At 39.8% G+C, this 24,150-nt stretch overlaps 1 protein-coding gene across 8 annotated transcripts in view; it reads left to right on the forward strand.

The window, feature by feature from the left end:
• Nucleotides 1-21,296, forward strand: part of arhgap21.L (Rho GTPase activating protein 21 L homeolog) — a 119,751-nt gene extending 98,455 nt beyond the window's left edge. For 5 of the 8 annotated variants that reach the window (XM_041565340.1, XM_041565339.1, XM_041565341.1 and 2 more), the window contains 17 exons: nt 5,668-5,826; nt 8,356-8,452; nt 8,567-8,603; nt 9,408-9,533; nt 10,379-10,675; nt 10,914-10,978; nt 11,059-11,204; nt 11,728-11,858; nt 11,959-12,114; nt 12,196-12,274; nt 12,453-12,526; nt 13,316-13,405; nt 14,003-14,128; nt 14,209-14,250; nt 15,273-15,378; nt 18,003-18,034; nt 18,733-21,296. In XM_041565340.1, the coding sequence (XP_041421274.1) occupies nt 5,668-5,826; nt 8,356-8,452; nt 8,567-8,603; nt 9,408-9,533; nt 10,379-10,675; nt 10,914-10,978; nt 11,059-11,204; nt 11,728-11,858; nt 11,959-12,114; nt 12,196-12,274; nt 12,453-12,526; nt 13,316-13,405; nt 14,003-14,128; nt 14,209-14,250; nt 15,273-15,378; nt 18,003-18,034; nt 18,733-20,391 (3,422 nt within the window). In that variant the 3' untranslated portion in view covers nt 20,392-21,296. 8 annotated transcript variants of the gene reach the window in all.
• The last annotated feature ends 2,854 nt before the right edge of the window (nt 21,297-24,150 follow it).

Genomic DNA, 24,150 nt, shown 5'->3' on the forward strand with positions numbered 1-24,150 from the left:
TCGCCTCCTTATTTGCATATGCGTATTAGACTTCAGATTCAGTTCAAGGGGGGTCAGCTGAATCCAAAATAGTGGATTCATTGCATCCCTACTTACAACGGTATCTTTGCATCTATGGCCAGTTTTAGTCTTGTTGAGGGCGGTTGCAGCAGTGCAGTCTTATGGTCCACTGAAGGAAAGGTGACTTTTTTTCCTCAAAAAAGGAACTCCTTTTAAAATGAGACTACAATATCCCTTTAAGAGTAATGACGCTGTGTACTCGTATTTTTACTTTTTATCATGTGTCGCAAGCTGTAACGTCGGCAGTCATATCATTCATTTAGTCATATCCTATGTCTAAATTTCTTAACACCAGGAATTGTTAGATTTATAGCAACATTAGGAGGAGCCTGGACATTCCTCATTAACCGATGAGAGTGGGAGGAATACACTGGCCATTTTTTTTTTATATATCCGGGGACTTTGGGGGTATATATGAAGATGGGACATTGTCTTGGTTTGCAAAGACCAAGCACCCCATGTGTCATTACTGTACATCGTGTGATGGCATGTTCTGGAAACCATTTCACAGACATAAGCTGGCCATAGGTGCAAAGATACCATTGTACGAAACAAACGTTTGTACGATTTTCAGACCTTGTGTGGATTGTCCTACATTTTTTGTACCGTGGTGATCGTCGTTCAGTCAACAGGTTAAAAGATTTATATTGTCTAATGATAATATCTCTGTGTGTATTGATATCAATGGGAGACTATGGGGCCGATTCACTAAGGGTCGAATATCAAGGGTTAATTAACCCTCGATATTCGACTAGGAATTAAAATCCTTCGACTTCGAATATCGAAGTCGAAGGATTTAGCGCACATAGTTCGATCAAACGATCGAAGGATAATTCCTTCGATCGAGCGATTAAATCCTTCGAATCGAACGATTCGAAGGATTTAAATCCAACGATTGAAGGAATATCCTTCGATCAAAAAAAGTTAGCCGAGCCTATGGGGACCTTCCCCATAGGCTAACATCGACTTCGGTAGCTTTTAGATGGCGAACTAGGGGGTCGAAGTTTTTTTTAAAGAGACAGTACTTCGACTATCGAATGGTCGAATAGTCGAACGATTTTTACTTCGAATCCTTCGATTCAAAGTCTTAGTCGAAGGTCGAAGTAGCCCAAAAAAAACTTCGAAATTCGAAGTTTTTTAACTTCGAATCCTTCACTCGAAGTTAGCAGCTTTAGTTTTACTAATTAAATGTCCTTGCAGCATTGCCCTCAAGGCTGTCGCATGTACTAAAACACTTAAGGTGGCCATAGACGCACAGATAATATCGTACAAAACAAATTTTCGTACGATATTCGGTGCGTGTATGGTGGAAAAAGAGCCGACCCATATCGGCAGAAGACTTGGATATTGGTCAGCTCATCGATCGAGTTGGACGGAAAATTTTGATCGGGTGCCTTTGAAGGGACCCAAACATCGGCAAAGAAAGAATTGTATTGTTTCTATCTGTATATCTGTCGGTTCAGCTCTACACGTGTATATTGAAACGAACGATCTTTCTTGGAAACATCTTTTTCCAAGAAAGATCGTAATTGTCACGACTATGGCCACCTTTAGTTGCACCTTGTGAGTCAAATTGCTGGTGGCTGATTATTTGGTGTATAAAGTGGACATTCACCACCACTTGTTTCTTTATTATGGCAGCAGTTTTACACGGACCCTCTGCCCAAATCAACAGCCTTTGTGTCCCGTCCCCCCCATATTCTCAATCAGTTGATGGTTCTCCACACTTCTACCTTCTTCTGAGGTCAACCCTGCTCAATGCAGATGTTCTGCTATTTCCATTCCATTCTAGGAGGACTGCTAAAATAAAAGTGGGTTAGGAGGGTTCACAGAAGGTAGAGGAGATTGATTACCGTGCTATCTCTTTTCAACACCTGAAATCTCTGCCTAAAGGTCATTTAGGGTAAGATTTGGGCTGAAAATGTATTCACTGTCCTATATACTGTATATTCTTGGGACTATGGATGAATGACGGATTCATTGATATTTTTCTATATCTGTAACCTTATGTTATAAAATGAAAATTTGACGATTTTCATCTTGTATTTGTGGTTTTTTTTTTTTTAGTTATTTAGCTTTTTATTCAGAAGTTCTCCAGTTTCAGTAATCCACCTTGCATTGATTTGAATAAGAGACTGGAATATGAATAGGAGAGGGTCTGAATAGAAAGATGAGTGATAAAAAAAAGCATAAATAACAAAACATTTGTAGCCTTAGAGCATTGGTTTTTAGATGGGGTCAGTGGCCCCCATTTGAAAGCTGGAAAGAGTCGGAAGAAGAAGAAGGCAAATAATTAAACTATAAAAAGTAAATAATGAAGACCAATTGCAAAGTTGCCTAGAATTCTGTGGCAAACCAAAAGTTTACGTAGTAAAAATAAAAGTACCTTTACAGGGGGCCCTGCCAAATATTGGACCGTTGGTGTTTTAATTCAAAAATTCTGTCAGCCCCTGCCTTACCGGGAGCAAATATCGGTCTCTTCCCTTTATTTTAGCCTGTCTTATAAAGAACAAGCTCTCATCCATAAAGCAGCACAATGTCTCTCTCGCTGCGTTCAGAACAAAAGTCGGTTTGTTGCTGCTCACGTGGTTGGATGTTGAGAAGCCTCGCACATAAGAATGAAATCACTAGGCCTCCTCCAACTCCCAGCCCTGGATTGCCCATGATTTAGCCCTGAACGAAGAACAGATTTCTTATTTTTAGCCGTTTTTTGATTTTCTAGGTTTTGTAGATTTTTGGTTGAACCTTTCGTAACAAAATTGTTCTGGAAAATGTACAATGGCTCTGGTGGCTGTAGAATCTGGGATGTGCTGGACCTGTTTGGACTGTCACGGATTCTATGAACTGTTAATTGAAGATGTCTTTGGTACGTGTCTATCTTTTTTACGTATCTGTGACTTTTTCAAGAGGTTCTCTGAATATTTGTAGTACAGTATGCTAGCGTATAACTAATGCAGTGTATGAGTGAGCCTCACTATTTTCCCATGAATAGTTTTAGGGGGTTATTTACTAAACTACGAATGCAAAAATTATGAAAAATTCACGAATTTTCGGGAATTTATTAAACCCTAGAATGGAAAAGGGCAGAATCCGGCCAAGGTTGAATATAAGTCAATGGGAGAAGTCTCAATGATTTTTTGATGTGCGCTGGGTTTCGTGCAATACCCCGAAGTTTTTGGGTGAAAATTACGAAAAAATCGTTAAAATCGTATGAAAAAAAATCTTGAAAATCAGATTTTTTTGACCACCAATCAAATTTTCGGGAAAATGTAATAATAAGCATTAAAAACCCGAGCAGATTTGATCGAAGTTTGTAGCAGAAAATATTTAGATAAATTCGGATAAATAACCCCCTTACTGTTTTGAGTGAGTAACTGTTAAACAAAAAAAACAGCTTACCCAGATTTGGGCAGGGTGTCTGTTTTTTTTTTTTTTGTTTTTTTTGTTTTTTAAACTGCCACCTTCCTTGAGTCTGTGACTTGATAGTACAGGTATGGAATTTGTTATCCAGAATGCTCGGGACCTGGGGCTTTCTTGATAATGGATCTTCATACCTTGTCTATTAGAAAATCATGTAAACAGTAAATAAACCCAATAGGCTGCTTTTGCCTCCAATAAGGATTAATTATATCTTAGTCGGGGCGAAGTACAAGCTACTGTTTTATTATTACAGAGAAAAATAATCTTTCAAAATTTGTATTATTTGTATTAAATGGAGCCTATGGAAGACGGCCTTTGTGTAATTCGGAACTTTTGGATAATGAGTTTCCGGATAATGGATCCCATACCTTTTGGTAAAATTAGCTGGATGTGATAATTTGTGCCCAAACTCAGGCCTCTACAATTCATTCAAATTGTAATTCCATCCTACATATGGCGCGCTGCAGGCAGTTCTGATTTAAATACAACTTGTCTTCTTTGTATAATTGATTTCTTTATCTGTGTTTTGCACTCCAGTTGAGAATAAAACTGTTTAATTCAGTTTTCAGAAGTCAAATAGTTTAAAGCTTTGAAGTACAGGCATGGGAACTAGTTATCCAGAAACCTCCGATTTATAGAAAGGCCCTCTGCCATAGACTCCATTTTATTCGAATAATCCACATTTTTCAAAACAATTTCCTTTTTCTCTGTAATAATAAAACAGTCGCTTGTACTTGATTCCAACTAAGATATAATTAATCCTTATTAGAAGCAAAACTAGCCTATTGGGTTTATTTAATGTTTACATGATTTTCTAGTAGACGTAAAGTATGAAGTTCCAAATTACGGAAAGATCCATTATACGGGAAACCTCCGATCCCGAGCATTCTGGATAACAGAGAGAGAGACACTGTGAGATTGCTTTCTCACTTAGTCACTCTTAAGCTGGCCATAGACGCACAGATCCTATTGTACGAATCGAGGATTCGTACAATTTTCCGATCGTGTGTGTAGAGTGCCGACATCTTTCGTCCGGCGTAGATCGGTCGTTTGGTCGATCGGACAGGTTTGATTTTGAGCCGACCGATCCCGCCGGAGCCAATTGGACATCGTAATCGGATCGTTCGGCCGTCCATACGGCCGAACGTTCTGATTACCCCCAATATAACCATGCTCGTTAATGGCATATCTAGGAAAGATCCGCTCGTTTGGCGATGTCCGTCTATGGCCACCTTTACTTGGACAGTTATGATAGAAAAAGAGGTATCTGGAAGAGGTCTATGGTAGGGTGACTCTGGGCTTTATTATGCCTCCACATTAGAGAGGAAAAGCAAGATGAATGCAGAATCAACAGCATTTCCATATATTAAGATATCCTGCACTATAAGCTATTAGACCAAAGGGTGTTTTGTCCTACACCACAGAATTATTATAATATTTCACATATGGATCTCAGACGTGTAGATTAGTCTGCTTTAAATTAAAGGGGTGGTTGACAGTTTAGATATTTAAACACCTTTATAACAGGTATGGATGTTTTAATAAAAATAAATTTTGGGGTTCCATATTTAATTTGGAAAGGACTTTCATTATGCAGTTTTTTATGTGTAGGTGACCGGTCCACTTTAAGTTAATTCTTCGTATGCTATAGAATGGCCAATTCTACGCAACTTTTCAATTGTTCTTCATTATTTATTTTTAAAATGTTTTTCAATTATTTGCCTTTTAAACCTTTCCAGCTTTCAAATGGGGATCACTGACCCCATCTAAAAACAAATGCTCTGTACAGCTACACATGTATTGTTGTTGCTACTTTTTATTACTCCTCTTTCTATTCATATTCTGGTCTCTTATTCAAATCCGAGTATGGTTGCTAAGGCCATTTGGACCCTAGCAACCAGATTGCTGAAATTGCAAAGTGTAGAGCTACTGAATAAAAAGCCAAATAATAAAAAAAAAAATGGAAACCAGTTTTAAATTGTCTCAGAAAATCACTTTCTACGTCATACTAAACATTAACTCAAACATGAACAACCCGTTTAATGGCTTCCAATAATTGTTTTCATGTGACTTTGTATTGTCAGCTTTGTATTAAAAGGAATATAGTGTTACATGCAGTGAATGGTTGCATAAGGCTATTGTGCTGCTGGTATCGAAATTTGATTTATTTTTGTCCTTCCCTTGTAGATGAGCCAACCAGTCCCAGCATCGACCATGAAATTGGGAACATTCCCGCTTCTGCTGTAATATCTATTTCTGCTCAGCCGCTGCCCACCATCACCACAGTTCCGCCCAGCCCCACGTCTCCGGTGCCATTGATGCGGCGTCATTTCTCTCACGATCATGGTAAATTTGCTGCCAAAAATGTGCCCATCCTTGTCTTTAATTTATATTTGTTTTTACAAAATGGCAACAGCTTAAAGGGGTTGTTCACCATTTTCAGTTTGAGTTGTTTTCAGATTATTCTCCATAAATAGATTTTTTTTTAAATTGTTTTCCATTTTTAATTTTTTATAGTTTTTCCAAAATCTCAGTTTAAAGTTGTATGTTCCAGTCCGTGGCGTTTCAGTCGGGCAGCTCAGTAATTCAGGTGCAGATCCTGCGGCGTTACAATTTTGCAACATTTAGTTGATACGTTTCTCAACAGTATCTCTGGAGTATTCGCAACTATTGTATGAATTCTAAGGGCAAGGCCAGATGTGACGTTTGTACGTTGCGTTTTTAAAAAAGCTCCGTCGGGCGTAAATACGCATAAACTGCACTACCACTGAAATTAATGGAAAACGCTCTATGGCAATTCTCACAGGGCGTTTGCTAGCCGTAATCAGCCACGGGACGCCAGTATTGAAGTTTTTTTAGCAGAAACGCCAATACTTGAAGAAACTACCAAATCAATAGACTCTATAGGATCTGCACGTTTGAGATCACACTTTACGTAAATACGCAGCGTATTTTTAAATATGGCATCCAAATTCTCGCAAGATAAACTACGCATATAGGTTTTTATGGCCGTTGATGTAATTACGTATTGAAGAACATTCCTGCTCCATTTTGCATGTAAATAGTTTTTCTTTTGATAAATAGCTTTTTTATTTTCTATTTCAAGCCAGCAGAATTATGGGGAACGAGAACAATGCGAAGTGCTGAAAAACGCATGTTGACGGTCGCGTGTGGTTTATTTACACCCGACTGAGCTTTTTTAAAAACGCTGCGTAAAAACGCTGTCTGGTCTTGCCCTTAAGGGCAGAGAGACACACTCAGATTCGGAGAGATTTAGTCGCCTGACGATCATCTCTTCTTTGGGGTGACTAATATCCCCGAACTGCCTCCCGCCGGTAGAATCGAAATCGTCGGTGGGATGGCACTCGGAACACTTCGTTTTCTGAAGCTGCCCAAGATTTTCACCATGGGGCGACTTCAGAAAACCAAGCTCACTGATTGCCATCCCGCCGTGCTTTACATTCTATCCAGCGGGAGGCCGTTCGGGGAGATAATCTCCCCTAATCTGAGTGTGTGTCTCTGCCCTAATGAAACTCAGCGATTCTGCTCAGCAAGATAAGAAATGTATCAACTAAATGTATCAATTTAGAACAGTTTACAGGGTCGGCCCCCCCCCACGCCCAGATTTGCTTTATAAGTGACGTACACTTCAATATTAGAAACCGGTCATGCACAGAAAATGAAAAAGTAATTGGAAAAAGTCTATTTCTTTTAGGGGTGCACTGAAATCAGGTTTGGTTCAGGATTTGGGAAGGATTCAGCCTTTTTCAGCAAGATTCGAGCGAATCCTTGTGCCTGGCCGAACCGAATACGATTCCTAATTTGCATATGTAAATTAGGGGTGTGTAGGGAATCTCGTGACTTCGTTACAAGATAATTTTTTCCTGCCCGTAAGTTGCATATGCAAATTAGAATTCGGTTTGGTATTTGGCTGAAACTTTCGCCAAGGATTCGTTGTGTATTCCTAATTTCTGGTGAACTATCTGAAACCAAATGAACTGAAAAAAGTGTTGGAAGATGAACAACCCCTTTAATTTACTGAAACAGAAAACATCTCTTTACCAATCCCTGCTCCATTCTATGGCTCAGTCTCACAGGAGTGATAAAAACTGAGCTGGGAATCTTTAAAGGAGAAGGAAAGGATAACATTTAAGTAAGCTTTATCAGAAAGGTCTATATAATTACACCAGTAAATCCCCAAAGTAATGCTGCTCTGAGTCCTCTGTCAAAGAAACGCTGCATTTCTTTCCTTCTATTGTGTACTCATGGGCTTCTGTATCAGACTTCCTGTTTTCAGCTTAAACCTCCAGGGCTAGGGCTTGAGCATGCTCAGTTTGTTTCTCTCTCCCTCCTCCCCTCCCTGCTGTAATCTGAGCTCAGAGCCGGCAGGAAGTGATGTCACACCAAGCTAATATGGCAGCTGCTATTCTAAACAGAGAGCTTCTAGAGCTGTTTTATCAGGTACGGTAAAGCATTCTGCAGAATAAATAGTCTTATAGCTTGCACTATTGTGGCTAATCTATTGGCAATAAACTGCTTCAGTGGTTTTCCATCTCCTTTACGATTGATTTGATGCTTCCTGCTTCTGTAATCTAAAGCGATCATCTGGTCCTTGCCAAACAGCAGTATGCGCTCCGGTTTCACCTTCATGATATTGTCAGGGTAAAAACTACTATCATATTACTATTACACTACTAAAATCTTAAAACTAAATAGAATATAAATTGCAAAAGTACTCAGAAGCCAGAACATGTGCACAACATTTGATGTCTTTACTCCACTATGCTCTGTCGGCACTCCCATTGGTTGTATTGTTGATGACAAATGCCTTGTGGTAGTTACCGGTCTTCAGCAGCCCAGTATGTGTTATTTCAGATTCTATTCGGCCCATTGTCTTAGAAGTGAACTCGAAGACTGAAAGATCAAAATCTTGTGATGAGGGACTGGATGACTACAAGGAGGATGGGAAACTGTAAGTTGTACTGCATAGTAAATGGGGGGTTAGTTCATGAAGTGATTGTGTACCTAACCAGATTTTCCTTGTTCGCTTACACTAATTACAATTTTATTTATTTATTTTTTGCAGATGTCTAAAGCAAGGTTCCAGCCTTAAAGGAATCAAGGTTTGTTATATACATGCAAGCATTACGCCTACTTTTCCCTATAGGTTCTACATTAACCTTTCAGACAGGTTTTTACACTTTCCCTTGCAGTGGCTGCTAGAAGTTTTTTTTTTTTTTTTTTTTTTTTTTTAAGCATAATTAAAACCTAAAAGAGTAGTGCTAGATATTCTGGATTCACATACTGAACAGTAAGAGCCCAGGGGTTCAACAGCCCTATAACAGTAATGATCCAGGCCTTCAAATTTTTCCACAGCAGCTCGCCATCTTTTGATGTTTGTTGTCCTATAAGTCCTGTGAGTGCGGCTTCTTCAAGCAGATGTCTTGATTTCGGGTGCTGGTGTGCGCCCAGGCATGAAACCATATTGTGAGCCAGTACCTAAGCTTATGTTAGTGACAGCAGCCCAAAGCATGCACTTTAGGTGTCCCTAAAAGGATACTGTCATGGAAAAACAAGTTTTTTGTTTGTTTTTTTCCCAAAATGCTTCAGTTAATAGTGCTGCTCCAGCAGAATTCTGCACTGAAATCCATTTTTAAATGAGCAAACTGATTTTTTTATATTTCATTTTAAAATCTGACATAGGGCTAGACATATTGTCAGTTTCCCAGATGCCCCCAGTCATGTGACTTGTGCTGTGATAAACTATTGCTGTGCCTCAGTTTTCAACAGATTAGAATCTATATGTGAAATATATACTTTATACTATCCCAGACCCACCCTTCCCAAATAGTCACTGAATCAGTATTCATGAAGTTGAGTGAAATAAAAATGTGTTTAATCTTGTCCCATATTAAAAATTCCTTTAGGCGAGAGAAAATGTGCAGTCATCCGAAGATTCTGAATCCAGGAAAGATTCCTCTTCTGACGTCTTCAGTGACTCAAATAAGGAAGGCTTCCTGTATTTCAGGCAGCTGACTACTGAGAAGGGGAAGGTAAGCAAATGAGCTGACGAAACCCCTTGAATACTTGTTCAGGTGGGGGTTAATGACCCATTGCAAAATTAAAGGAACAGTAACACCAAAAAATCAAAGTGTCTCAAAGTCAAACTTACCAAACTGATGTGTTTGTTTCAGAAACACTACTATAATTCAGTTAAACAAGCTGCTGTGTAGCAATTGCGGAAAAAGGGCTATATGGAACAGGTTAAATAGTGGATAACAGATAACACCATTATGTTCTACAGCTTATCTGCTATCTGCTGTGTAACCTGAGCCTTTTCTCCTTTGAATGGCTGCCCCCATTGCTACACAACAGCTTATTTATATAAACTATAGTAGTGTTTCTGAAGCAAACACACCAGTTTTACCAGTGCAGGGCAATACTACATTATATTTGTATTGCTTCACTGTTCCTTTAAGTGATGACAAAAGATATATTTACCCACAAGAAAAAGAATGATTACATTGACTACTACTAAATAATTCTTTGCAATTGCTCAATACAATAAAGCTTTAGAGGGGGTCAATTGCGTTTTGTTTTCAGTAGAGGCCTTGGTGACGTGGGGGTTCAGCCTGAACTTCACATATAAGGAGGCAAGGCCAAAATGCAGAAACAACCCTCTATTTATGTATGTTAACTGCCTGTTCTTGTGCAAGAACTTTTCTGTCCATCACTGCTATAAAAGGCATTAGTAGTCTCTTACAGGCAATGGTTGCCTGTTAAACCTTTGGGCAAGTGCTTAAAAAGTAGGGTCCGTTTGGGCAATGTGAGTCTAGGTGATTAATATAGCATTTTCAAACATAAAGATTTGTTGTAATATCAGGCCTTTTATTTCCAGAGAGTGAGTGGCAGCATTCGGCCCTGGAAACAGATGTACGTTGTCTTACGTGGTTCAGCACTGTATTTGCAAAAGGACAAGAAAGAGCAAACCGGGCATTCTTCGGCGCAGTCTGATGAGGAGCAGCTAATAGGGATCAATGGGTGTTTAATAGATATATCATACAGTGAAACCAAGCGAAAGAATGTCTTCCGTCTGACAACATCTGACCGAGAATTCCTCTTTCAAGCAGAAGATAGAGATGATATGTTGGCTTGGATTAAAGCTATACAGGAAAATGGCAATCTCAATGATGAGGTACATGAAGTGCTGATTGCACTCTGCTCTTCTGATAATATTTTGTTAGGCACCCTTGGTCTTGTTTGATGCGAGACAATCAAATGATTGTCTGTAATTTACTTTGGTCCTTGTCCCATAGTGTAAGAGACAGTGAGATGCACTAAATACCAGACATTGGTGAAGTTGATTTTATAATATGGTCAAGGTATTTGTTGTATTATTTCTATTTTAACCTTTGGTTTCTTGTTGCCTTTAGCAAACAGATCAAGCAAGCAGAGTCCTTATTAGCAAGAGAATCAAAGAATATAACACAATGATGAGGTAAGGCTGCAGATGATTTTGGGGTAGTTGGGATTTAAGGTGATTATATGGTTACATATTCAAAACCTATGTTTTTCCAGCTCCTCCAGCAACAAAACTGAACCATCTCCTAAAGCGCAACGGCAGACTCTGAGCATCAGGCAGCAATTCCGTGCCGGCAAACCTGATGGTAAGCTTCAAAGTCCTCACTCTCCAAAACAAGAATCTGAAAGAATGTTCAGCAAAGGTTTGTCTGAAACGTATACTGTATTTAGTTGGCTGTTTTGCAGCCTATATTATATATGCAATAACTGTTAAATGGGAAGCAAGTATTTTAGCCATATGAAACTTTATACGATGTCAGGGATGAAATCTGTGGCTTGTACCTATGCTGATAAAAACGGAGATTAAAAAAAAACCTGACATAACGATGTTATTTTCATGGAATATTGCTGCTGATCAACTAGGCAGCTTGAGTTGCTCCTGCCAACAGTAATAATGCCAGTTTGATCTTGAAGCCAAGGTATATTATGTGAATGTGTGTTCTGGCAAGCATTGGGGTGAGACCTATTCCAGTGCCATTCTTGAGAGCTGCTCCCAAAGTAGGGAGTGGCCATATTATGTAAGATTCAAGACCCTTCAATCTTTAAAGCATTGCAGGTAATCACTAATACTGTGTAAAGTTTATAAAAAGGCTCTGTTTTTGTGGCAATGGTCCTGTTTTCAGTCATGGTATTTCATTAACAACCATGTATTTACTCTTTTCCTAGATGATATTAGTCCACCTAAAGATAAAGGCTCATGGAGAAGGATCATGAAGAAGCCCTTTGAGAAGAAGCCCACCACTGGTGGAACCTTTGGTGTGAGGTTAGACGACTGCCCTCCTGCTCACAACAACAAAGTAAGGAAACTATACCTTTTTTAAAAATACATTTCACTAATCCCTTTATCTATTAAAAACATTTTACAGCACTCAACCAAATTTTTGTTTTGCTTTTCAGTATGTCCCCTTGATAGTTGATGTTTGTTGCAAATTAGTTGAAGACAGAGGGCTTGAAACCACTGGTATCTATAGAGTCCCTGGTAACAATGCTGCTATATCTAGCATGCAAGAAGAGCTCAACAAAGGAAACACAGACATTGATATCCAAGATGATGTACGTAGAGCAGGTTTTTTCTGGCTGTAGAATACATTTTTATGTTGTTTACAAAGCATAACTTGTATTATTGATTTGTAGAAATGGCGTGACTTGAATGTAATAAGCAGTCTACTGAAATCCTTTTTCCGGAAATTGCCAGACCCTCTCTTTACCAACGGTGAGAAAACTTGAGCTTATATACTGGAATTGCAAAATGTGTTGAACTGAATGGTGCGCAAGTGTATAGATTGATACCTAATATACTGTTATCAATGTATGCTTTTTTTTTTTTTTTAAATAGAATGTTAACTAATTTCCCCACTGTGTGAATAAGCACCAATATTCTTGTTTTCCAGAAAAGTACAATGATTTTATTGAAGCAAACCGAAAAGAAGACCCAGTTGAGAGACTGAAAACTCTAAAAAGACTGGTAAAGTTGCCACATACTGCTGGTTATTTTGTGTGAACATAAATAGACAGGTATTTTAAAGCTAGATTGTGGTATCACCATTGCTTGTATTGGCAATCAAAACTGTCAGTGCTCCGTCATCACTAACCTGCGATTATTGCCTGCACCGGTGCTAATTGTGGGTATGGGGCAACCACATTTGCAGCATCAAAACTTTCCATATGGCATTGCCCTGTGGGTAAAATATTAGGGTTAAAAAGAAAGCTTGTTTATGCCGCAGCATCTTGGAGCATTCTGTGTGATAATTACATTTTAACTAGTATATGGCAATAAGGGTTGGGTGTGCACAATAGATACTGCTCTTTGAATTTATGCAATATATATTTATTATATTTTGGTGTTGTGAGACAGTGCTAGGTCTTTAGCTGGAAGCTTCTAAATAACCTTCAATTTAGAAGGCTTTTATATTAAAGGTTATGGTATAGGCTGCGTTTTGATCCTATTTGCAGTGGTGATCGAATGCCGGCTACCCTGTTATGCATCACTTTCCATTAATATCCGCAGAAAACATTGCACTTGCCCTTTACTGGCATTTCCCCAGAAACACATCGCTGATGGGGATTAATCGTAGCTCTAAGGTGAAATGTGGTGTTCCCTGTTGATGTCAGTTGGTATTGTGGTTGGTAGTGGGCATTTTTATTTCTGCAAACAGTAGCAGAGATCAAATCATTCCAAGTGGCATTGCATTTAAGCCTGAAACGATGTACATAGATTAGTAAATGAGCTGATTGTCTGTGGCTTTCTTTGCAGATATTGGATTTGCCAGACCATCACTATGAAACTCTTAAATACTTGTCTGCACATCTGAAGACTGTGGCAGACAGCTCTGAAAAGAACAAGGTACTAAAATGCCCAATCTTCGTCTACAAGCTTGTTTCTAGAGCAAAGGACTCGCTTAGGGTCACTTAGAGCTGCTTTCGTCATTCAGTCAAATGCCACCTTTTTTGTATTAGGCCAAACACTCTGTATAACTTGTACAGGTATGAGATCCGGTATCTGGAAACCCGTTATCCAGAAAGTTCTGAATTACGGAAAGGCCGCCTCCCATAGACTCCATTATAATCAAAATTTCTAAAAAGGACCTCCTTTTTCTCTGTAATAATAAAACAGTAGCTTGAACTTGATCCAAAATAAAATTAATCCTTATTGTAAGGAAACCCTAATTGGAAAGACCCGTTATCCGGAAAGCCCCAGGACCTAAGCATTCTGGATAATAGGTCCCATACCTGTATTAAATTGTATAATAATGTGTATTTTTCCCTCCTCTTGTGAAGACGCACACTGTTTTCCAATTCATGGCACAGGGCTCAGTAATAGTTGGAGATTATTTAGTGGTTATCAAGCCCTTGGACATCCTTACAGAATTGCTTGGAGGATCACCAATTGAGCAGTCCCATAGCCGTAACTTAGATGCTAACTTTTCTTTATCATTTCCAGATGGAACCCCGAAATTTGGCTATCGTCTTTGGGCCAACCCTTGTTCGGACATCAGAAGACAACATGACGCACATGGTCACACACATGCCCGACCAGTACAAAATAGTAGAAACCCTCATTCAGAAAGTAAGTCCGTACTGAGCAGCAGATCACTGCCTTGACTCCCTGCCTGCTAGATCCTCACACGTCTTCATTTTGTGTTTTAGCATGATTGGTTTTTCAGCGAAGAAAGTGCAGATGAGCCAATTGTAAGTATTGTTTCCAGTTTGGCAAAGTAGGGCAGTATCATTTTAAATGACTAGATTTACCATTGCTAGAACAACTTACAATATATATGAATATTATAGAATGCTATGATTGTCTAGCTATGATTGTATCACATATAATCCTCCTCCACGTTTTTATTTCCAATTATAATTTAGAAGGAATGTCAGTTCTGTTGTCCTTTCCAGAAAGCAGTCACAAGGGCACCACCATATCCTTAAAGGGGTTGTTCACCTTTTAGTGTGATGTAGCGTGTGATATCCTGAGACAATTTGCAGTTGACTTTTATTTTTTCTGATTTGTAGTTTTTGAGGTATTTGGCTTTTTATTCGGCAGCTCTCTAGTTTGCAGTTTCAGCAATCCATGGTTGCTAGGGTCCAAATGACCCTAGAAACCTTACATTGCTATGAACAAGAGACTGGAATATTAATTGGAGAGGGCCTGAATAGAAAGATGAGTAATAAAAAGCAATAATAATACATTTGTAGTCTTTTTATGAGAGGTCAGTGACCCCCATTTGAAAGATGGAGCGAGTCAGAAGAAGGCAAATAATTAAAAAACTATACAAATAAATAATGAAGACTACTTGAAAAGTTGCTCAGAATTAGCCATACAATATTATACTAACAGTTAACTTAAAGGTGAACCATCCCTTTAAAAGCAGTGGAAGTGCTGTTTCATTAGCCTATGTGGAAAATGCTACAGTGGGGAAAGCATTACGGCAGCTGCCATTCCTGAGAATTTCTTATTTTAATATTTGCATATAAAGTGCTGCCATCTAGCTCACCTTGGTGTTCTCTATTATTCATAACTATATAATGGAAAAATAGACGGCAGATGATCCCTAATTATCTGCTAATAAACAGGGCATATTGATAAATAAGGTGTTTTCCCTCATTAAGAGTATAGTGTGGCAAGCTGGTATGGTCACACAGCTGATTCAATAGAACAGTAATAAAAGTATTTGTGTAATGATGTTGAAGAGATCTTTGTTTATCAACTGTAGACAACTGTACACGAGGAAAGCACAGTAGAGTCTCAGCCAGTGCCAAACATAGATCATTTACTCCCCAACATTGGAAGGACTGGACTTTCTCCAGGAGACGTATCAGGTAACTCTCGCCTGCATAGAAAGCACTGCTTGGCAGGCTAGACTAACAATCTGTATATTTATTTATTTTATTCATTTTTCTTACAAGTATTCCAAAAAAGGTGCTTTAAAATTTAGTGAACCAGGCTTAGCTCCCTGAGAAAAACCAAAAGAGAGCCAAAGGATTTGGCTATTGTAGATTAGAGACAGTAATCTCATAGGTTTCCACGAGGGGCCTCAAGTTTCAGTATAAATGTTCCCATATTTTATTCAGTACAATTCACATATTGAAGGGAAATGTCCACCTTACATTTGCATCTCAGCATGATGTAGGCCAGTTCTGGGCCATAAATTGGCATTAAAATATATTCACAGTCTGGATTATATTAAAATTACATAGTTAAATCGGGTTAAAAAAAGACAAAGTCCATCAAGTTCAACCTCTCCAAATGAAAACCCAGCATCCATACACACACCCCTCCCTACTTTCACATAAATTATATATACCCATATCTATACTAACTATAGAGTTTAGTACCACAATAGCCTTTGAAAATAATATATAAAGAAGCTTTTGGGCTTTGCAGGCAGATAATGGAATAGAAAAGGAAAGCCACACCAGCTTGGGCCTCCAGCTAGACAAGGAGACCTCGACATTCCAAACTATTTTCATTTTCCTTCATATTCCTGGTTTTGGATAAAAACAGGCTGACTTTCAATTAGCCATTTACAACACACTGAAATATAACTGATAAGTGAACCAACTTTAAAGCAACATCATTGAAGAATATTGTTCAGTGATAGCTAGACATGCATAAGGTACAGATTATATTAAGGAGGCCGATCTAGGATTGAACATGTATAATAAGGCTTGCAGTCATACTGGAATACACCTTCATCTCTGTGTGTTCTATGAACGCAATTCTGCCTTAAAGCAGTATATTAGGGATGCACCGAATCCAGGATTCGTTTCGGAATTCGGACAGGATTTGGCCTTTTTCAGCAGGATTCTGCCAAATCCTTGTGCCTGGTCAAAGCCATTCAGAATCCTAATTTGCATATGTAAATTAGGGTCAGGGAAAGAAATCACGTGACTTTTTGTCACAAAACAACGAAGTAAAAATTTTTTTACCCCATGTATTTCTTTCTCGCCCCTACTTTGCATTTGCGAATTAGGATTTGGTTCGGTATTCGGGCAAATCTTTCACAAAGGATTCGGGGGTTTGGCCGAATCCCAAAAATTGGATTTGGTGCATCCCTACGATGTATATCTACTGAAAAGGTGGCTCCAAGCGGAACACATTTTCAATATACTAAAATTCCTCTTCCTTCTTTTTCTCCCCATGCCACCTTTTCTATGGTCTAGTATCTCAGGATTGCTTAGCAAACGTCTCCTCTTTGCTGTAGCCCTAACAAAGCATGTTGTGTCCCACAGAATTACCCTCCCCCCCTCTAATCCATGTTGTTAGCTCAAAGGTGATTGCTGAAACAAGACCTTTTTATACTGATGTCAACACAGGCGAAATGGGAGGCCTCTATCACACAGTGATGTCACTAGTGGATTCTATGATGTCAGTGATGGACAACTGGAACTGTAGGAAGAAGGAGGACTGCTGTCCCCATTGTAGCTGCCTTGTCTGCAGAAATCCCCGTTTTTTGTAAATGGACAATTTACACCAAAAAAAAAAAATGCACTGTAAATGTTTCTGTTCAGCATATTTTAAACAGATCGATACTACTTTCTTAAAGTCTCTCTGCCATTTTCTTGTTATTTCTGAAGCAGACCCTGAGGAGAGATAGCATGGTATGGTCTATTAGTTTTTCTAGTCATAAGCATTAGCCATGTGTCTATAAGGGGTGCGGCATGGGGCTGAGCGCTTTTCCATAAAATAACCAATTGAAAAAAATATTTTCAGAAAAAAAAAAAAACAATTTGCAATATGAATTGACCTTTTAGAGCGGTTAGCTGGCCCCGTTCTGCCCTCTTTATACTTGTCTAGCCTTTGGTTTTTTTTCCTTCCCTATAGTGAAGTCTTTCGGTGTTCATTGCTCATTCCATGGCACTAGCACAGACTAACAGACTATTCTACCACATCATAGAACTGACTTGAGCATCGCTGCTGAAAATGAGGCTTTATAAGTCTCAGCAGTGATCTGCCAAACGTAGGCTCTGAAATACGACGTGAAGTTGAAATCTCTGGTTTAGGCCTTTTCTGTCTTATGACTTGGGGTTTTCAAATGCACAAGCCATTTCAGATTAGCACAAATATTTTATTGTCTCTGTTTAGGATATATAATTATACATATGAGCACCCTCTCCCCTCTCCCCCCCCCCCCCCATAGATCCTTGTTCCTCGAACAGGTCGTTCAATGTCAGTGTCTCTGTTTTTATTTTGAAGAACAGGGTTCCTTACCATTCCTATCATTGAGCTGGTTCTGCCTACAATTCACAGCATCCTTTCATGGCGGTGGCTTTCTGTGGTGCAGCTTGCATCTTTGTGAGCTATAACTATCCCCTTTGTTTTCTTTTGCTTTGACACATTTTGTTCTGTGCTTGTCCTTTCCATGATGCGTAGCATTAGTTGTTACTGTCGTGCCTTCTGCCATTGTGTGACACTTACCCTTTATCCTTTTGATTCTTCATAGATTCGGCTACTAGTGACTCTGCAAAATCTAAGGTAAGGAAAGTATCAACAGCTTGAATCCTTTTATGGACAACCAGAGAATTTATAATCTTAAATCAGTGTTTTTTTGCACAAGCAGATGTTTGGGACATGGTCAGTCTTCTCAACCAATAGCATAGTCTACTTTAGGTCTCTCTTTTTCATCACTTCAAACCATTTGCTATGTCTCAAGTGCCTGCATAATAGCTGGTATTTTTAATGACCTCATCTTTTTATACCCTTTGCGTTTCTTGTTGTTCCGTCTCAAGAGTCCATTGGGCCACCTTACACAGTTAGAAAGGTGATTGGATGAAGGAGGTGGTGGTTCTTTTGGGGTCTTTGGTTTTCTCTACCCGTTTCATAAAACGCTTCACCCTGCTGCCAGCTGTTAGGTATGGCAGTTATCTCTCCAGACATGCAAAGCTGCTAAATGTGTTTGGAGACCAATTAAATAATACATATTCATGTTTAGAGGTGGTAGTGGAATGGTATCTGGTGTGAGAAAGCCATGCTAATGGTTGGTATGGGGTTAGCGGCGCTAGCTAACATTAAGCCTTTAGTATCTTTGGATCTGCAGGGGAGTAGGCAAGTCAAAATGTCATACTGAAATAGTTTTTGTAAGCACTGATATGCATTATTTTGTTATATTGCTATAAATCCGCTTGTTATGTTTGGAATGAATGTTAACTGCTTATTTCTTGTCTTCCTTATAGGGTTCTTGGGGCTCTGGGAAAGATCAGTATAGCAGAGAACTGCTAGTGTCTTCTCTGTTCGCTGCAGCCAGTCGCAAGAGAAAGAAACAGAAAGATAAACCCCAGCCAAGCAGTTCAGAGGATGAGCTTGATAACGTGTTTTATCAAAAGGAGTTATCACAAGTGGAGTTTCAGAAACCAGACAAACAGAATGTTGATAAGGACATGGACCTGAAAGCAAAAGCTAATGCACTTTCATTAAAAGATGCTGACAATGTTAAGGGCACAAATATAATTAAGGAAGATAAGCTAGAAAAAGACATTATGCATTCTGAACCCACTTCTCCTTGCCCCCCAAAGCTTTTAGAACCCCCAATAGCGAATCATGGGCTACAAGCACCATCCAATGACAAAAACATCCCACAAATAAACTTCCAAATGGAAGAGAGCATGTCTGACTCAGGAACTATGCTTAGCACTTCATCGCAAGCCTCTGTGCAAGGGTCAAAACCAAAAGTGGTTAGTCCTGAATTCAAAGGCAGTGATTTCTTAACAGCAGATGTGAGCTCTATCACCTCCGATTACTCTACAACATCATCAACTATATACATGACTGGGTTAGACTCAATTCTGATCAGCCCAGAGGTCCAGTCTGTGGCAGAAAGCAAAGGAGAGGAAGCAGATGATGAGAGAAGTGAACTTGTTAGCGAGGGGCGGCCGATGGAAACAGACAGTGAGAATGATTTCCCCATATTTGCTTCAAGCCTTGCCTTCGATAGGCGACATCAGAGCAAAGCGGAAGAGCCATCAAGGAATGTTCAAGTGAACTCTGAAGGAAGTCCCAGTTGCACAGAAGGGAGTATAACCCCAAAGATGGACAGACGAAGGTTTAGCTCTCATAAACTTATTGAATGTGACACTTTATCAAGGAAAAAGTCAGTGCAACAAAAGACAGACAGTGAATGTTCTGCTGAGAGCAAGACTGAGGAAACGCTGTCCGATGCGCAGGAAGCAGTGAAGAAAGGTAGGTCCCTGAGCATTGTGGACCCCACAGGAAATAATGAGCCAGAAGAGCCTGCCTGGAGAATTAAAATAACAGAGAGGCTGAAACTGCGCCTTAAAGCATCTGCAGATGACATGTTTGGAATTGGAAGTCAAAAAGCAAATGCCGCTGAGACCCGAAAGAAGAAAAACATTCGGCGGAGGCACACACTTGGGGGACATAGAGACTTTGCAGAAATCAGCGTTTTAAATGCTTGGAAAATCAATGAGCCAAGTTCCAAGGAAGCTGAACTTTCTGCCGTGGATCGTTTGAAGCCAAAGTGTCCTTCCCAGGACCTCTCTATTTCCGAATGGCTCGTCCGGGAACGTTTACGCACTAGCACATCCGAGCTCAGCACGGTGGAGCCTGAAGAAAAACACATTAGTGAGACCACTGGTCAGAAAGAGTCCGCCTCTGCCAGCCCACCACCATCATCTCCATCACAAGTAAGCACAGCCGTCCTTCCCGCTGGAAGTGACAGCCCATCCCACGAAACGGCACCCCAGCCTGACGATCAAATGAATGGTGACAGCTTCCAGAGCAAAAACAAAAACAACTTCAGTCCTGCCGTCGATGCCCACCCTCATAAACTCTCTGGTACTCAAGTAGTCAGATCTCGATTTTACCAGTACCTTTAAACGCTACCCACAGTTGCAGTTTATAGCCTCTAGTTTATTTACATGTATATCTTGTGCCTGAACTTTATTTTTTGTTTTGTTTTTCAGCCTTATTAGGGCTAAATTCATTCATAGGCCCTGTGGAACGTCTTCACAGAGCTTCGCTGCAGCCAGATGAACATGACATTGACAGAATTTTTTTCTTTTTAATGGAAGTACTCATGAAATCTGAACAATTAATTTGGAGATAAATTCTTCTTTGTACACACTGCTAGTCGTGTTTGCTACTTCATTCTCTGCCACAATAACACACATTCTTCTCACTTAGCTCCAAAGTCAGGGATCTGCAACCCGGGTCTCTACCCAGAATCCCATGATAGCTGTCTTCCTATTAGGGGATGATGGGAGTTTACCCACTGGAGAGCCAAGCGTTACGTGGCCCCAAGTAAAGTGCCTCATTATGAATTCATCCGGTTCGCTAGGGTGCCATATTGTTACATGCTAATTCAAGAAACATGAACTGTGAGCAAATCCGTAACGTTTTATCCGTGACCAGTTTCCATTCAGTTTAACCGATTTTAACAGGCGGATTCCGAGCTTCCATTCCGATGCATTCCAGTCAGATCTCCCCGTTTTATACACACACTTTTAATACCGTTTTGAGTTTTATGTGACTTGAATTTTTAATCTTTCTGTAAGATACAGTAACTTAAATGTATATACTAAATGTGTATCTTTTCTTCAGATACCAGATTTGATATAAATGTTGTAAAATAGGCATGTAGATAGTGAATTGGTTTCTTTTATTGCAAAAGAATATAATTCTGCATGAAGTCCCAATAAAATCTTGTACCATGCCTGTGAGCAGCACACCCACGTAAACACTGGAAATAAAAGTCTTTGGTGATCATTTTTTTTTAATAATATATTGCACTTTATTCACTTTGGTTTTTTAGCAATCTTCATATCCATTTCCATTTAAGTTCCAGCAAAAGGGGTTCACTGATCCCATCTAAAAACCAATAAGAAAACATTTGTAGCCTTACAGAGCATTTGTTTTTTTAGATGGGGGAGGGCAGATTGATATCAGAAAAGGGTCAGAAAAAGAAGGCAAAACATTAAAAAAAAAAACAACAATTGAGGCCAATTGAAAAGCTGCTTTGAATTAGCCCTTCTATAACATACTTAACTTCCCCTTTAAGCATGTTTTAAGTTAATTTAGCAGACAGTAAATGCCCCACCAACAGGCTGGATTTATCTGAACCCAAAAAATAAATTGTTGTAAACTCCGCATGCTTCTCTGAGCCCTTTTACAATTTGCATTCATTTTATATTTTAGTGTTTTTAATATACTTGCAGTTTTAGACGGTTGCTACTAGGGTTAACTGAATGCAAGAGACATGGTAACTGATACGCTGACCTCAAAGAAGTTAGAAGTTTCTAGACCAGACCTGATTTTGTTTTTGTATACTCGGTTGGTAAAAGCAGAAAAGTAAAGCTGTGGCTTGACCACAGGCTAGAAAATGCTGGTTTGCAGGGTTTTCCTTTTAACCTCCCAGGAACTAACTGGGTGTCATTTGCAGCCGTCAACTGAAATTGTTTTAATTGCCCTTACTTTCCATGGTGTCTTTCAAGGTAATTAAGGAGGAACTCCTATTGGGTTCTATGTGTAATATATGCAGAACTGGATGCAGGGAATTTTGCTATTTTTTCATTCTTGTGTTTTCCAAAAACTTTGTGCTCCTAGGAAAGATATTGATAACTGATAACTGTGGGGAGAACAAGGCCCAACTCCGAAGAGGAATGAAGGACACAAGGGAAGTATTGAAGATATTGGCTCCTGCCTCAGATCTTTGCTTAATCTTCAGCCTGTGTATGGGCTCAAACTGATCAATATTTGTGATTTGGTCAGCCATTGAGAAGGCCGAGCTGCAATAATATTGTAATTCTCATTGAGGGTATCGATGCGCTCCATGTCTGATAGGCCTGCATAAGCCACCCATGTGATCCCTTCATTGGCCTAATCACAAAATCATCAGTTCAACCCCATGTTCAATGTCTGGTGGCTCTAGAAGTACAGGTCCACTTAGCCCCATGCTCATTGTAGGCATGGCTAGCTCTAGGAGCCTCTTGGCTGTCTCAAAGCCTTTACAAAGAAATATTGGCCTGATCAAGTCTAGTCATGTGTGGCCATCTTAATTTTATTGATCTACATCTGTTGACCAAGCTGACCAAGTTCTGAGCCTAGAAATTATACACTGGTCACCTCTCTCCACTTTTTTTTTTTTTTTTTAAGATCTGTGTCAGCTCTTGGGCCATAAACTAAGTTAGGAACTTGCATAAATCCTTCCCAATATTATTTTACTAAGAGACCACAGTTCCATTAGTCTTTAGGGTACCACATCAGAGCAGCTATGGGTGTTCCTTCTCTTATTAATAAAAGAGGGAATGTATATACAAAGTAGTAGATTCCACATCACTATGACATGTCTTCTCCTTGTATGGCAGTGTCCCACCCAGGATGCTGAAGTTGTGCAGCAGTGCAATATTGCATTCTGTCCCACTAAGCTTCAGAAATACACAAACTGGCTGCAGAAATAGCAATTCACCTTCATTAGCAAAAATGTAATAAAACATAAAAACCACAGAAATTTGTTCAAACTTTTGTATTTCCAAAATGTTGGGGAGGTATGCCTTCTGTAGGGACCCATAGGGTTAATGTGCCCCTATGACTGATAAATCCCTACACTTCCTGATCTCCCTAGTTGCTGGGAAGATGCCCATGTAGCTAGATGTAATTTGCATAGTTGTACTATTGGCCAGGAGGTGTTGTGACCATATCCTGTCTCACTCTGGTATAGTGAGTGAGAAGGGGTGGATCTTCACTTTAGCTTCTGGTTGCTGATCCAGATGGGTATTTCCAGGGAGCCAGTGTACAACAAGGCCCAGAAAATCCATGTGCTTTAGAGGATCCAGAACCTCTAGAAAGATGTCGGGCGCAGGATGTCGTGAATGAGGCTAGTGAGTGGCAGCAATATAATGTTATAGACTCTCTAGGAGAGTAAGACAGTGAGGGAAGATAGAAAGAGCAGCTTTGTGCTCCATCAAGTAGGTGTAGCAGTAGCTTCCCAGGCTGTAAGATTTGCCTACAGTGAAGGGACACAGTCAGTAGGGTGTCAGGCTTTAGGTTCTCCTCCCTGACCACTCCACTGGGTGAGATTCAGACCACGTGTGAGGTATTTCTGCCTGGAGGTTCTTTACTGCCTTGACTAAATCCTCAGGGAATGCACCTGCCTCTACCTCTGATATACTGTCTGAGCTGAGTACCTATATATTCTGCAAATGCCTCTGTACTGATGTAAGTAACCTGTGGATCATTTGTCTCTGACAAAGTTATTTTGTTCTGTTTGACTGCAAGAACCTCCTGGCGCCCATTTCTTATTGGATTATGCACAGTAGACTGTGGGAGTTGTAGTTTCACTACACCGCACCTTCACTTCTTCCAATTTGTGAAGGCCCTGCCTTCAGTGTTAAGGCTGCCATACACAGGCAGATCTGCTCGTATGGCGATGTCAGCAAAAGAGCGGATTTCTCCCCGATATGTACACATTGAGGTGGGCGATATCGGATCAGAATGGAGACAATATGGGCGGTAGGATCATGGGACTACATCAATGAACAGATGTGGCCGCGATACGATGGGATTTTTTTTACTCTGCCCGATCAACATCTTTCCGACTTTGGCCACATAACATTTGGGGAACCCCGTCGGATGGCCCC

Source organism: Xenopus laevis, chromosome 6L (genome assembly GCF_017654675.1).
Source record: "Xenopus laevis strain J_2021 chromosome 6L, Xenopus_laevis_v10.1, whole genome shotgun sequence".
NCBI classification, from domain to species: Eukaryota; Metazoa; Chordata; class Amphibia; order Anura; family Pipidae; genus Xenopus; species Xenopus laevis.